Below are 15,687 nucleotides of genomic sequence, written 5' to 3'. Positions count from 1 at the left end.
CTCTTCTGCTTCCTACACTGGAGATATTATGCTGAAATGTCAAAAAGAAAACACTGATATTTAGTAGAGATGATTAGGTCATATGGTGGGTTATTTTCTTCCTGTCTGAAGAAAAAACTCATTATGATATTTCCTGAAGGGTACCCTTTGCTTCAACCAACAGAGAAAGTCTCTATAAAAAAAAATCCACCCATCTCTTACATAATAAATGACTCATTTGTGCTGCACAGTGTTGCATTATAAGAAAATCGTCCTGCAAGTAAAACATACTAGGTACGAACATTGCTCATCTTTGATTATTAGAGCTTAAAATTGATGCCAATCAGCAGTTTCAGTATTTGACTGCAAGATGTTTTAGGAAGAGTGGAGGTATTAAAGAAAGAGAGAGGAAAAAAACCCCTGCAACTTGCCTTTAAAACAGTCCTGATATAAAAACAAACATTAGCCTCTACGGAGAAGAGTAGGAGGCATTGTTGTAAGATTCAACCTCATGTTACTGACAATACTAAATTTAAAAATTTTGCAGGGAAAGTGAAAATGGATTTTAAAAACAAAACTTTCAATTACAAGATTTTCTAAATCAAATGTGCTTCAATGGATATGTTATTTGTAACTTATCAGAAAGAGTGAACCATTTTTATTAAACTAACAAATGCCAAAAATATTAAACTCATTGGCTGCGTCTACACGTGCACGCTACTTCGAAGTAGCGGCAGTAACTTCGAAATAGCGCCCGTCACGTCTACACATGTTGGGCGCTATTTCGAAGTTGAAATCGACGTTAGGCGGCGAGACGTCGAAGTCGCTAACCCCATGAGGGGATGGGAATAGCGCCCTACTTCGACGTTCAACATCGAAGTAGGGACGTGTAGACGATCCGCGTCCCACAACATCGAAATAGCGGGGTCCTCCATGGCGGCCATCAGCTGGGGGGTTGAGAGATACTCTCTCTCCAGCCCTTGCGGGGCTCTGTGGTCACCGTGGGCAGCAGCCCTTAGCCCAGGGCTTCTGGCTGCTGCTGCTGCAGCTGGGGGTCCGTGCTGCATATACAGGGTCTGCAACTAGTTGTTGGCTCTGTGTATCTTGCACTGTTTAATGAAAGTGTGTCTGGGAGGGGCCCTTTAAGGGAGCGACTTGCTGTTGAGTCCGCCCCGTGACCCTGTCTGCAGCTGTGCCTGGCTCCCTTATTTCGATGTGTGCTACTTTGCCGTGTAGACGTTCCCTCGCTGTGCCTATTTCGATGTTGGGCTGAGTAACGTCGAAGTTGAACATCGACGTTGCCAGCCCTGGAGGACGTGTAGACGTTATTCATCGAAATAGCCTATTTCGATGTCGCAACATCGAAATAAGCTATTTCGAAGTTGGGTGCACGTGTAGACGTAGCCATTATGTTACATTTACATATACTGGCTCGTTAATTAATTTCTGAACAACTGCACAAGATAGATGAGAAGAAATTCACTATTTCATCAGCAAACTATTTATAACTTTGATGAGATCCACAGCAGAAATGTTCCCTACCTTCTGTTCTCCTCCTATGTATATTGTAAAACTGAACAAACTACTTCATATTTTTCCACCCACTTTCTCCTGAATCTGAGCCTTGCTGAGATCCAAGATGAAGTGGGAGGAGATGGCAGTGCAGGGAAAAACTTAGAAAAATTGCCAGGGTTTGCACAGTATCCTAACTTTCACTTAGAAACAGCATAGGCTAAAATTGCTGATATATTTAAAAGGTGTTTTGTATTACCATCAAGAGTAGGATAAACAGTTTTTACATCACACCAGACAACAAGTGAGGCAATCACAATACACAGGAGATAATGTCAGTGCAGAGCACTCATACAGTAAGCATAATTTTAGCACAAAATCCAAAGGTAGGAAAATAACTTGTTGACATATTAGCACACGGTTGCAGGATACTGAGTATTGTAAACTTCCAAATGGACATCTGGCAGAAGACAGCAATATTTAAAAGAAAAAGAGTAGTTTTTTGAGGAAAAAACCCAGGAACAACTACAGATATTCAAGAACTTAATGACTGATAAAGACCATTACCATTACTTAAAGTGGAAAGAAAAGGATACCAGAAGGAATCTTTTCCTATGACCAAAGGCAAGATCCAATAGAAGAAACTGACTTAGGAGTACTTTTGCTGAGCATTTCCATCTTTGCATAATGTCATCTTCCTGCTTCCTCCACCCCAAAGCCCCCTCCAAAAACAAAAACAAAAACAAAGCAAAATGCAGTGTGGTAGAATACAAAGATCGTTGAGGATTGCTGTATTATACTGGACATGTTGAACACGTAACAATATTTGCATGGGTAAACAAATTATAGTTTTTATACAGTTTGCTTATTGAACACACCATACTACTAATGCTATTCCCAAGAGAACTAGTCATCTTAGAGTTGTCATTTGGATTTATAGTTGCACCAGCTTGCACCAAATTAATTTAATATATGCAATAGAATTTTGTTGCTCCCAGGAGCTAGAGAGCAAAACCATATACGCAGCTTCGCCTCATCCTGGCATGTTTTTTCTTGATAACAGTCATTCAATTCCTTCACAATGTTATGAAAATGTGATTGCAAATGTCATGTTTTACATGTATGAGTAACCACCCTATTGCCAAACATCCACAAACAAAATGCTTAACTGTAGGTATTTGGTCCTACTATTTATGTTCTATAGAAGGTGTTTGCAAACAGACATGATGGGACCAAGTATTTGAATGAATTCTGAAACTTCTCCCCATTTCTCCAAATCAATCATACACAGACACAAATACATGTTTAAGATCTGAGGTTATTTACTTATACTGCTGTGATTATTTAAATGTAAAGCATGTCAAAATGTAATCTACAGGAATTTATTAGATATGCTAATCATCTCTCTCTCTAGATTACATAACTTGCACCTGAAAGAACTGTAACTCAAGCTGCCTGCTAGAAATCTTTAAAGAGTCCCATAACAAGAAGACAGGCAAGAAATATTTGGTTCCCACTATAACTAGGACATAAATCTACACATAACAATAACAGTTAGAGTCAGTTATTGGATGATGGCAGTAATGGCTGAAGATCTTGCACAACAGAGTGCAACCAAGACTGCGCAGGAAGAGCTGAACAAAACAAGCTGTTTGTAAACTTTTGAAAATCACAAATCACAGTTGCAAAATACTGAAAGAAGGTTAAACTTTGGGCCATTGGTAGAATTCCTTTAAATTACAGAAGTGCAAAATGAACTGTCTTCTGAAATTCTCACTACTGGAAAAAATTGCAAAGCCTTAATTAGAGTCTGGATTAGGCTCTACTATATAAAACCTGGTAAACTGTTGAGTTAAGAGCTGAAAAGTGACTATATTAATATGTTCTCCTTCTAAACTGAAGATAGTTGGTGGAGGTGGGAGGAGGCAATAGACCTGGGTTTGAATGAAAAGGAACCTGCAGGTAGGAGGGTCAGAGCCAGAAGTGTGTAAAAGTGAGAGATGGGAAATGTCACTTCCCAGTCTAACCTTGGAGGAAACAAATACCAACTAAAACAAAGAGTTAATGAAAACCTTTTAAAGTCTTGTGGTACAGTCTGCAAGAACTTTTTTCAGGAGTGAGCGGGCATGGCTTCTCTGAACCTTCTGAGCTTTCACTGGGTCAACCACCATCATTTTACTGCCATGTAAAATGGGTTCAGTCCATTGAGTAAAAGCCTTGTGGGCCAAATATGTCCCACAGTGTATCTGTTTATCAAAAGCACGATTTCTAGAAAAAAAATCATTAACAGTATTTCATTATCTCCATAGCCACAGACCTCCAGGAAAAATTTGATCAAAGAGCCAGTGAAGTAAGTGAAAAGATTCCTGATAATTTTAGGGGGGTTTCAATCAGGTTCCAAATGTGTAAAATGTTAGTGGAAAACCAAATCTTCTAAAAAACAAAAATTGTTTGTCAGAATAAAATTCCTCCCCAAGAACATCAGAATGGCTGCCTCTTCTCAACTTATCTGCGTACATTTAAAATACAGTCCTATCACTAAATCAGCTCTGATATCTATTTACTTTTAATTACATATACTTGTTATTCACAGAGTCCAACTTAGGTTAATTTGACTTAGGCAACAGCATGCACATTGTCGGAACAAAGCCTGCACAAACTAGAGAACATTCCTAAATATCTGGAAGGAGTTCCACAGCAAAGTAAGACCAAATTCTCTGAGCTCTTACCATGTCCGAAAGAAAGACTTTTCTAACACCAGCGATTTTGAACAGGAAATTTATTTGCCAATAACTTGAATGACACACTCTCTTGGAAGCACTTCTCAACACCAAAAGTCATGGAATCATTTGAAAAGCAATTGCAATCTTTGCATTCAGAAATGACTGTTGGGAGGAGTCTAACGGGTTGTGTCTCCAAACACACTCAGTTCATTTAATGATTTTGAAAAATGGCATAGGAGGTAATACTGTCTGAGAATGACAGTTACTGGTAAGTAACTGGTTATAAACCCTTCCGTTTTCCTTCCAGAATTGCCTTTGAAAATGGCACTCTTGGGAGATTCAGCAGTAATAATAGTCACAGGAGAACTCAGGAATTCTTAATTGACTGGAGATTGATGGAATGCCCTCCTAAGAAAAGAGGCGGGGGGAACATTTTATCTAGACCCAAAATAGTGTGTGCAAAGCTGAATCACTAAGTGGGCTGGACTCCATGCAGCAGCTGTATAAAAGTCAGCAGTAAATGTTGAACGTCTCTAATCCAGTGCTCTTTTGTCTGGCAACATTCGTAATGGTGCATGATTTCAGTTGCTCAGATATCCTCTTATCATGAATGTGGCCAAAGTTTCCCTTGGTCCCATTAAGTTTGTTTGGAGCCATCAGTCCTGGTTTTCAGTGTTCTGTGCTGGTATTTACGCCAACTGTCTTCTAAGAGCTCAGTAAGCTGTGGAAGTGTTGCTAATGCTGCTAGACAACGTTGACCTTCCTTGGTGTTTGGCAAATTCATTCAGCTTTGGAAACATGGAGATATATACAGCTCATAGAGCTGGAAGGGACCTTGAAAGGTCATCAAGTCCAGTTCCCCACACTCACAGCAGGACCTATCACCATCCTTTAAAGTTTTGTTTTCTTTTTTTGTAAATCTAACCTGTCCCAGACCCTTGAAAGTCCACCCCCCCAGAAGACTTAAGATCACAATGCTAGGTTTGCAATGCCAATGCTCTAGACTCTTAGCTATACCCTCCCCCTAGGGTGAGAGGTCCAAGGATGCTGGGCTAAAGAGGTTCAACCTGTATATGGTTTGCATTTTTCAGCCAAGCCATGGAAAATCTTTGGTTTTCCATCAAGCCAAGTCAAACCTTCTGCTCTATGAGAGTAGACTGACACTGCTTGGTGGGACACCTACCTAGCCATAGCAAATCTGAGTGCTGAGCAAGCTGCATTGTGAAAATCTCTGCAGATTGTGATCCATGCTGGAAATATCTGAACATAGATGATTTCCTTCCTTAAGTTCTCCTCAAAAAACAATAACTTTGTAAAAATGATCTCTAAAAGATTTTTGAAAAGGTTTGGTCTTGTTCAATTTTGCAAACAGTAGCCTACAGCTCTTAAAACTTAATTTGTTGAGTCTGGCTTTCCGAGGCAAGCTTTGTGATTCTCAGAAGAGGGGGAGGTTAGTACGTGAATTCAAGAGAAATTATAAAACTACATTCTCACCCTAAATTCATCCTTAAGGTAACACCAACCTGCTTGCTGATATCTGTGAAAGATCAATCTGCAATAAAGTGCCTTAGTTTCTCATACCCATTTTGTGGAAATAATTTAAAACTGCAATGCGATTTGGGAGAGTTGGTTTGAAGTGCACTCCCCATTGCCTCAAACAATGGAGATAGAAGTCTGGTAAGAACTGAATTTAAGAACACTTGAAACTAGATAATTGTGTACCGTAAGTCAAAGATTAGTTATCCACATATGGAATCTTTTAGAATGTATGAAAATAGAAGATTCTAGTATTGTAGGGATACTGCTGCTGTCGCTGCTAGATAAACAAATCTAGATGAAAGATGAGCAAGATTTCTTCAGGGAGAATCAGTAGTTTGGAATAAAAGACAGTGACAAAGGGCAAGGAACATCTTATAATTAATCACACAAAAAGCATTTCCACTCGAATGCACAGATCATCATCTTACACAAATTAGATGATTTCAGCGGAATGTCATTAACCTTTTTCAGAAAGTCAGACTAAGGTCTAAACAGCCAGCCAAGCTAGAAAAAGTGAACCTATATCTGGGTATAGAATTTCACCTTGTGCATGGACTAGAAAATATGGGAGATAAGAGCGCAAACACTGAAATCCATTTTCAGGGCAAGAAGAACTGAATATTGCCTGACAAGCCAAGGTAAGGAGGCTGTTCAAACAATGGGAGCTCTGCCCCATCTCACCATCCTGACAAATTCACAAAAGAGGAAAACTGAGAAGCTGTCATAAATCCTTGATCCCAATGTACAGAAGTGAATCTTATCAGAGTCTAAACCCCTGAGTCATGGTGCCTGGAGGGGGACAGAGAAATAAGTTGGAAACCAGCATGAAGGAAGTTGTACATTAACATGAAGCGGATGTGAATAGTGCTTTTCCCTATGATTTCACACTTTAACACTTCGAAGTTGCCACGGGGGAGAATTAGCTTAATAAAATGCTGCATATGCAGTGCAGCACTTCATTAATAATCTCCTGACACCCTACTTACCATGCTCCCTTCAAAGTAGGGAGCTAGTATAGACACAGCCAAGCAGTTAGAAAGTGGGACAGGTGGTTGAAAAATATTGGGGTGGAGAAAGATGGTACAATGGGGCGTGAATGATTGCCCTCAGCCAATAGATTAAAATGTTTGTTTTGAATATGAGTTTTCCTAGGTGAACTGGTTACAGAAGAGGATGAGAACACCTCTTGTAAACTTGTTTGCCTCTCTGGACTGGTCCAGATACAAGACATGAAAAGTGGCAAGAGTCAAGACTGATGTAGGCATAACAACTTTTGTGGTTGCTGGTATATACATTGCAAGAGACTTAATGGTTATTCTCAAATCTGTCAAACTATGAAGTCTCTTGCAGTCTTTTCAGAAAGTGAGGGGCTTTTAAATGGGAGGTATGGGATAATTTGCCACATGTCCTGAGCAAGACCTGATGACTGCTGGTGAGAGGAATGCCACATAGTGATATAGGAAACCACAATTTGAGGAACTGAGTTTGCCACATATAGACCTGCTTGCAAGGCTATCCCACAACTAACTTGCCTTCCTTTATCATAGCCTTGAACTGCTGCTTTGCCTTGTCCAGACGCCCGTCTTTATATTTCAGGAAGCCATCCCATAGGCAGAAATTGTACCAACAAAGCAGAACATGGTGGTTTGTGATTCTAAGCTGTAAATCTACTGTGAAATAAATCTTCCTTCCAAAAAGGTGAAGCTTCTTTGCTTCTTTCCCTGTCGGTATCAAGGGCTGGCATCCTGTCTTTTTCTCATTAGCAGTTTGAAAGTGGAGGGGAGGGGATATAAAAACTTACAAACCACTACGAAGGAACATATCTCCCCTCCACTCATTTTGCAGTAGGAGGCAGGAAAGATGAAGTCTCCCATAATGCTCTATCAAGTTCAAGCATGACCTCATTAATAGGTTGAGCTAGCTCAGGGAGTTCTCTCAAGGCTAAAATATCTACCAGCCTGCATGACTTTTCCTGCAACTCTCCTGGTTGGATATCCTGAGTTGCAGCTATCCTCCTCAACATGTTTTGATGACTCAAATTGTTGAGGGTGAGGGCAGAGCAGATTCTGTTATTACCATCTTATCAGGAGATGAAGAAGAGAAAGCTAAGTGTTGTTGCAGTAGAGCTTTCTCTGACTCATCCACAGAATTCAGAGGATGCAATTCCCCAGGCATGGTTCTGGTAATAGTTGTGTGTGTGTGTGTGTGTGTGATCTGAGAGTGACTGTGTTGTAGATACTCCCAATATGTACCTGATGAAGTAGGACAGAAGGGAGAGCAAAGATGCTCTAGACTGAGGGGGGGCGGTAAGGGGGGAGGCCAAGGTTCAAAAGCCATTGATATAGAGGGTGGATCCACTTATGGCTGGGCCATTGGTCCTTGGAATGTTGAGACTGTGGCCCATGCGGCAGGCACCCACTGGGGGTGCTGATCGTATACGGGATGAGATGCTGGAGTGAACCTCAGAGTTTGGTGAGCAGACCACTCCCTCAGATAAAGGGGCTCTGAAGTCAGCAAACACTCTTGGCTTAAGGCCTGTGCCTGAGAACTTTTTTTTGCCTCCATGTCCTTGTCCCTACTCAGTGCATCCACTAAGTATTTTGAACACTTGCACTGTCTCTTCCTCTGTACTGCTGACAAAGATCTGCCTTTTGACCCAGTCAGATTGGGGTGAGCAGTCCTAACAGACTCAGTTGTGCTCAGCACAGGCTTTGAACAAGAAAGCTATGATGGTGAGCAACTGAACTCCCTACTCATGTGACATTTTTTGCTCACATGAGCTTCCCCCAGTCATTTAAGTGACAGGGCTTGAAGCCAGGAGAACAAGGCATAAGCACAGTGTTGATACCCAAATGGAAACTGATCATGTCATGCTATTACATACTAATCCAAAACTTATTCTTCTATCTAAACTACACTCAAATTAATGCTACAGGTACTGTACTAGATACACAAATGAGGGTAACAATTGCTAATGCAAAGATAGTAGTTCCAGCAACCATCACTAGTAGTAGGAGGGAAATGACAGACAGTTTGGTGGTGGCTCTGCTCTTTACACCAGGGTGCAGTGGTGCCAGGTAGAAGAGGGTTGATCTGAAAGGTATTGCTGAGTGAAAAATCTCCAACTTTGTATAAGGCATGCACATATCTACAGTGGAATGTTTGTATGCAATCACTCAAAAGAACAGCAAGTTCCTTGGTCAGTACCTCACATGGAAGCCTAGAGGCATACAAGCATAAGTGACAGCTTAAGATAACAGATGAGGCCACTGATCTCAGACGTATCATGCATTTAATATTATAGCTATGGATTGGATACAGAACCTAAAGACTCATGAACTTGAGCCTCAGGCACAGAAACAGATGTTGACACAGAGTTCTGAAATAGGAGAGTAGAATGAAGATTGTTTATCTCTCAGAAAGCACTAGAGGGCTTCCCACTGCCATAAAGGAACGAAGCACAAAGCAAGATCTTGAAGATGCTTTGCATAGAAGCAAGGAGAGGTTCAGACGGGACACATGAGGAGACAATCTCAAAGGGAGCTCAGATCTGCAGTCCCTAATATATTTGCTTTGTGCTGGGCTCTAATGGAGTGCTTTTGCTTGATATCATGATTCTGAATTGCCAGCAGTGAGGACAACACAGCTGAGATTATGTTGAACTTACCTTAGAGCTTCAGATCTGGGGTTTTGCTCTCTTTTGTGGTTTTGACCTATTAAAACAAAAGCTCTAGTCCCAGAATTATAAGCTTTTTCTTTTATAGTCTTTCATTAACATTTTTTATTATAAATTCTTGTTTTGCATGGCTCAATGGTGAAGCCGGTATGTACTAGAAAACTGCTTGATGTGGAATCTTCTTAGAAGCAATTCAAACACAAGGCATATTGGTCTGATGTAGACTTTTTGTTTTAGTAGGATTTACAATGTCCGAAGCCCAATATTCTTGTTGATTTTCTAAGAGAAAAGATGGGAAATTAAAACTGCACTCAACAATAAATGTAAACCTAAATAAGAAGTTTGCTTGCTGAACTATATTTTAATACAACTACAGTAAACCCTCAATATAATGGACTAATGGGTGGAGGGGTGTCTGTTAAAACAGAAAGTCCATTATATCTGAGGGTTTACTCTGAGAGAGGTGGCTCCTCCAGCTCTGAGATGCCCCTGTGCTCTCCCCTGAGTGCGTGTTCCTCAGCTCTGAGACGCCCACACTCTGTGCCAGTGCTTGGGCTCATCCTGGCTCTGAGCCACCTGCGCTCAGGGCAGAGCGTGGGGGCTTCTTGGGCTCTGATCCCAGCAGCGGGGTGTGGGGTTGGGGGACCCGGTGAGGCGGCAGCGCTGGCGGCTCTCTCAGCCACAGAACGGGATCCCACAGGTGAGGTGATCCTATTTTCTTTGGGGGAAGGATAGTGGACGTCTGTTATTACTCATGTCCTGTAAAATGGGGTCCGCTATATTGAGGGTTTACTGTAGTAGGTCAGTCTACAAGAATTGCCAAAAGAAAAAAGAAGGTAGGAAAATATACATGGCAGAAGGTTAGGTACACAGAACCATTGCATCAGAAATCTTGTGTAACTTAATCTACAGTATTCAGTTTGGTGGGTTAGCTCTGTATAGCCACAACAGTTACTCCTTGTCAAAAAATTCTGGAATCAGGGAAGATGTCCCCCAAAACATGGATCATCATCATCAACAACCATGGGCTCAGCACCCATTGGTATCCGATGCCTCCCTCACTATTTCCTTCCATCTTTCCCTGCCCACTGCAGAGTGTCTTAGTTTCTGTAAACTAGCTCTGTACTAATCTACTATATCATCTACCTATTCTCTGTGGGGGTTGCCTCTCCTATTCAAACTGTCCATTATGTGGGATAATTTGCCACATGTCCAGGGGAAGACCTGATGACTGCTGGTGAGAAGATCTTGATTTTTCCTTTGTCGTTCATTTTGCAGATATGCCCAGATAGCTGTAACTTCAGTTGTATAACCTTCTGCAGTAGGTTCTCTTTTTGGCTGTATCTTCCTATATAATACCTTGTTGGTGACCTTCTGCATCCATCCTGTTCTCAGGATCTTTCTATAACTACTACTCTCAGACGCCAATATCCTTGTCTTTGAATCTTTCGTTATTACCCATGTCTCACATCCATACAACATGTTGCTGAATGTATGTTTTCAAGATGCTCAGCTCCATTCCTACGCTAATCGCTTTGCTTTTCCAGATCTTATCACTTGCCTTCAAGCTTGCCCTTGTTTTTGCTATTCTAGTCTCTATTTCCTTCTTACAGACTAGATCAGACATTATGTTGCACCCCAGATATGTGAACTTCTCTGCATTCTTTAGTTCAGTCCCATCTACACTGATCTTCCTTCCTATTTCTTTATCTCCAAATCCCATTGTTTATATTTTATCAATGTTCATAATCAGTCCGTACTGCTTCCCTTCCTCATTTAGCACCTGCACTGTTCTCACTAGCTTCTCTTCCTCTTCTTCAATGCTAACTATATCATCCGCGAACCTCAAGTTGTTGATTCTCATCCTGTGCATGAGTATCTCTTCTACCTCTTCCTTGATCTTGTCCATCGCTCTCTCTAGGTAGGTGATGAAGGTACTTGGCAATATGAGGACTCTTTGCCTCATACCTCTACTCGTTCTAAACAAACTTGCCAACTCTCCACACATTCTAGATGGTAACATCAGTACTGCAGTGCTGAACTTTCCAAGGAGCAGGTTTAGACTCAGATCACAGTCTAGTGATCACAAACATCAAGACGAAACCCAAGAGAAAGTATAAGACACAATTTCAGAAAAGAAAAGACATGGCAAGGCTAGGCAAGGAAGAAATAGGGACTAAGTACAGAGCAGCACTTGAGAAGATTAGGAATGTGGGCACAGAGAAAGACCTAGATAAAAGAGTCAAAGGAATAGCCACAGCGATAGAAGAGGCAATTGAGCAGACTGTTTCAGAAGACGAGAAGATCAATAAGAAGTGGATTATGCAGGAAGCACTGAAGTTGGTCCAAGAGAAGAGAGCACTGAAGATCAGAAGGGATGTTTTCAAGAGGGCAGAACAGCAATGGAGTGAAATGCAATGAGATAATGAAAGCAGCCAGAAAGGATAAGGCAAAACGGTTAGAAGAGCAGTGTGAAGATACAGAGAGGTATTATGGTGAGTGTAAGACCAGGGAGGCATAAAAGATCAGGAATATTAATTGGAAGTGGCAGCCAAAGCAGGTGGCGATCAAAGACAAGAACAACGAGGTGCACATGAACAAGGAGAAGGTTGTACAGCGATGGATGAGATATTGCACTGATCTATACAAAGCACAGGTTGTATCCAAGTATCTCAGAGGGACTGACCAAAGAACTGAAAGAGATATCTCTGCTAAGCAAAGAGAACGGGACCGATATTTTGAAGGAGGAAGTAAGAAGATCAGTGAAATGACTAAAGAAAACCAAGAGTCCTGGAAATAATAAAATCACGGGAGAAGTGATCAAATAGGGCAGGGAAAGTATGATTCAGGAAATATACAAACTATGTAATATAGCATGGAAAGAAGGGAAGGCACCTAAGGAATGGACAAGATCCATGCTAGTGACAAGACACAAGAAAGGGAGCACATTGCAGTGCCAGAATTACAGAATGAGTGCCCTAACAAATCATCTAGGCAAGGAGCTAATGATGAAACTGATGGAGAGACTGAGATCGCAGATAGAACATCTGGCAGATGAGCAAGCTGGATTCAGGAAAGATAGAAGAAGCATACAGCAGATATTGGCATTAAGACTGATAGCAGAGAAAGCTCAATGAAAGAACAAGAGCATCTACAATTGCTTCGTCGATTTCCAGATGTCATTCGACAGTATAAAATATGGATGCATAGGGACAATTTGCAAAGGAGACAATGTTAATCTTTAACGATTCTGAGGCCTTATTCTGATTTGAGTTTTATCAGTTTTACAGTAGTGAAACTACTGATTTTAATGGTATTAGTCCTCATTTACATTGGTCTGAGTGAGCCAGAATCAGGCCAAAAACCTTTAATGAGGTTTAAAGATCCACTTGGGGGAGCTAAAGGGCAATTTGCTGCCAAGTTGATTTTGGCAAAGTGTTCAGAACATATAATTAATTTAGAATAGCTACTACAGCCAGGGAACCCTGTGAAACAAAGTTCCCCATGTGCTACCCTGTTCACCTTAATACTGATAATTTACACAAACTGCTGAAATAGTTTTTCCCATTTGTGGCCGGAATTCCAGGAAGATTTTATTTCACTGACTTTGCCTTGGGTAATCACAGTTATAAGTTAAAGAAAGAAGTCATATTTAGAGATAGGATCTCTGTATCAGCCTGTAAATGGTCTTCAGGTATGTGTATACAATATCCATTGAATTCAGTAGATATTATGCATGTCTAGAACATCTGGGAAAAAATTGGTCCTTGTAGTAGTCAATTTTTACATTAATAAATGTGTATAGTGGGATTTTTATGAGGTCACTGGGGGGAGAAGAAATTGTATTAAGTAATATTTTTTCTTTCCTTTTATGAATTCCTTTTCAAGTGCCTGTTCTGGGCTGAATCTGAGCTGTGCTCTCTGTAGCTCAGGGTACAGTGGAAGATGGTTTCATACCATTTTTATGTTCTCCCTTGTCCCAGCACTGGGGTTGACTGGGTTTTTCCTAAGCATAAGTTAGAACCACTACTCTAATGAATGCCTGGCTGCCTGTGGCTCCCAAAGGATAGTCCTGGTAGTCCTGTTGCTGTGGCACAGAAGCACTATTGCAATGCCCCCTTCACCAGTGAATGGAGTACACTTTCTGTTTCTGCGGAAAGGGCAGAATATGTGGAATAAGAGGCCTTTGCCACCCTGGGAATCCACTACAGGCAAGTTCAGATGTTTGTATGGCTGCTTTAACCAGTTGTAGCACCCAAGTTTTACAAATAGACAATAATTTAGTTGCAGGTACCTTAGCCTCCAAAAAAGCTCTACATAATAACGTTGTGCTGTCAATTTAGTCATTATAGCACAGTGTGAAACTGGACTTGCGCTACAGACAATATATAACAATGTTTACAGGTGTTTCCATGTATTCGTGCATCACCAAATCCATCTTAGTTGAGAGATAAGAAAACAAGATAATAATCAAAAGTGAAGAGTTAAAATATTTTGTTTCTTAAACATAGTTTCTTGAATATATTCAAGGATTGTTTTAACTAGGCTTCATCAAGCTTGGGTATATGGCAAAAATAAATTATAAGCAACCTTAGTGCAAGTATTGTTGCTCTACTCTTCTCAGTCAAACCGGAGACAATACATTTTATAGTTATCACATTTGTTGTCATATACTTTTTTTGAAAAATGTACTTTAAAAAAAGTTGTTAGTCTTCCTGAAGCCAAATCCCGTACCATACAAATGTAAATAACATAATTACGGATAAAGAAAATGAAAAGGAAAGGTATATCATCTCAAGAATAAAACTGTAATCTTTAACAATAAATATGAGATAAAAACAGTATAAGAATATCAATTTCTATTGCTATTGTCTTTCATATTATCACTTTGATTTGTAATGGGATGTATTTAAGGGTATTTGAAACTGAGTATGTTCATTGAAGAATTGCTTTTCATTACACAAATAGATTAACTTACATTAATTAATTCGCTGTCCCAGATTTTTTTCACAAGGTCCATCGATGTATAGCCGTTAATCAGAAAGGATTTGGTATAGTCACCCAGTTCAATGGAGTCCAGCCAGTCTGCCACAGAGGTGGGGTTGTAACCATCATTACCAATCTGCTTCATCTGAAATATAAAATTGACTATGGATTACTAGAAATGCTGTTAGGCATTTATTCTGACAACAATAAAATGTGTTAAAGTTCTTTGGATCAATGTGAACTTTTTTTTGGATCAATAGGTAGGCTTAAAGGCTAAAATAGGGTGGAAGCAGTAGATGTGGTATATCTTGACTTTAATAAAAGTTTTGGTGCTGTCTCACATGATCGCCTCATAAAGAAGCTAGGGAAATACAACCTAGATGGAGCTACTTCAAGGTGGGTACATATGTGGTTGGAAAATTGTTCCCAGAGAATAGTTATCATTGGTTCACAGTCACAGGGCATATTGAGTGAAGTCCTTCAGGAATCAGTTCTGGGTTAAGTTTTGTTCAATATCTTTATCAATGATTTAGATAATGGCACAGAATACACTCAAAAAGTTTAGGTACGATACCAGATTTGGGAGGGGCTCCAAGTGCGTTGAGGACAGGACTAAAATTCAAAATTATCTAAACACACTTAAGAAATGGTATGAAGTAAATTGGTGAAATTCAAGAAGGACAAATGCAAAGTGCTCCATTTACAAAGGATCAGTCAGTTGTACACATGCAAAACGGGAAATGACTACCTATGAAGGAGAACTACAGAGAGAAATCTTGGAGTTGTAGTGGATCACAAGCTAAATATGAGTTAACAGTGTAATGAATGGTGTTGCAAAAAAGTGAACATCATTCTGACATGTGCTAGCAGACTGTTGAAGCAAGGCACATAAAGTAATACTTCTGCCCCGGTCCACAGTTTTTATACCTCAACTGGATTGAATAATGTGTCCATTTCTGTACGCAACATTTCAGAAAGGATGTAGACCAGGGATCAGCAACCCTCGGCACAGATATCAAGAGTGCCACGCAAGTCAATTTTCATTGGTATGTGAGGTAGAAGCTCAGCCTTGCCCCTCCTCCCACATGCAGTCAGTAGCTTGCTTAAAGGTCATGCCACCTGTGGATTAACAAAATACCAGCTTATGCTACCAATCATCACCTAAACAGTAAAGCTGTGCATCTTAACTTATTAATGAAACTGCTGCAAGTAGGACTCTAAAAAATATCACCAGCACTTGGACTGTACATAGAGGTCAAAAGGTCAAATTTT

General features: G+C 40.4%; 1 protein-coding gene across 9 annotated transcripts in view; it reads right to left on the bottom strand.

Annotated features, from left to right (window-relative positions):
- ANKS1B (ankyrin repeat and sterile alpha motif domain containing 1B) overlaps window positions 1-15,687 on the bottom strand; it is a 908,578-nt gene that overhangs the window by 260,389 nt on the left and 632,502 nt on the right. For all 9 annotated transcript variants that reach the window (XM_075011319.1, XM_075011325.1, XM_075011335.1 and 6 more), the window contains one exon: window positions 14,408-14,560. In XM_075011319.1, coding sequence (XP_074867420.1) covers window positions 14,408-14,560 — 153 coding nt within the window. The remainder of the gene's footprint in view (window positions 1-14,407; window positions 14,561-15,687) is intronic.

Source organism: Carettochelys insculpta, chromosome 1, assembly GCF_033958435.1.
Source record: "Carettochelys insculpta isolate YL-2023 chromosome 1, ASM3395843v1, whole genome shotgun sequence".
Lineage (NCBI taxonomy): Eukaryota > Metazoa > Chordata > Testudines > Carettochelyidae > Carettochelys > Carettochelys insculpta.
The sequence above is the reverse complement of the archived record's forward strand: the minus strand, read 5'-3'. Positions and strand labels throughout refer to the sequence as shown.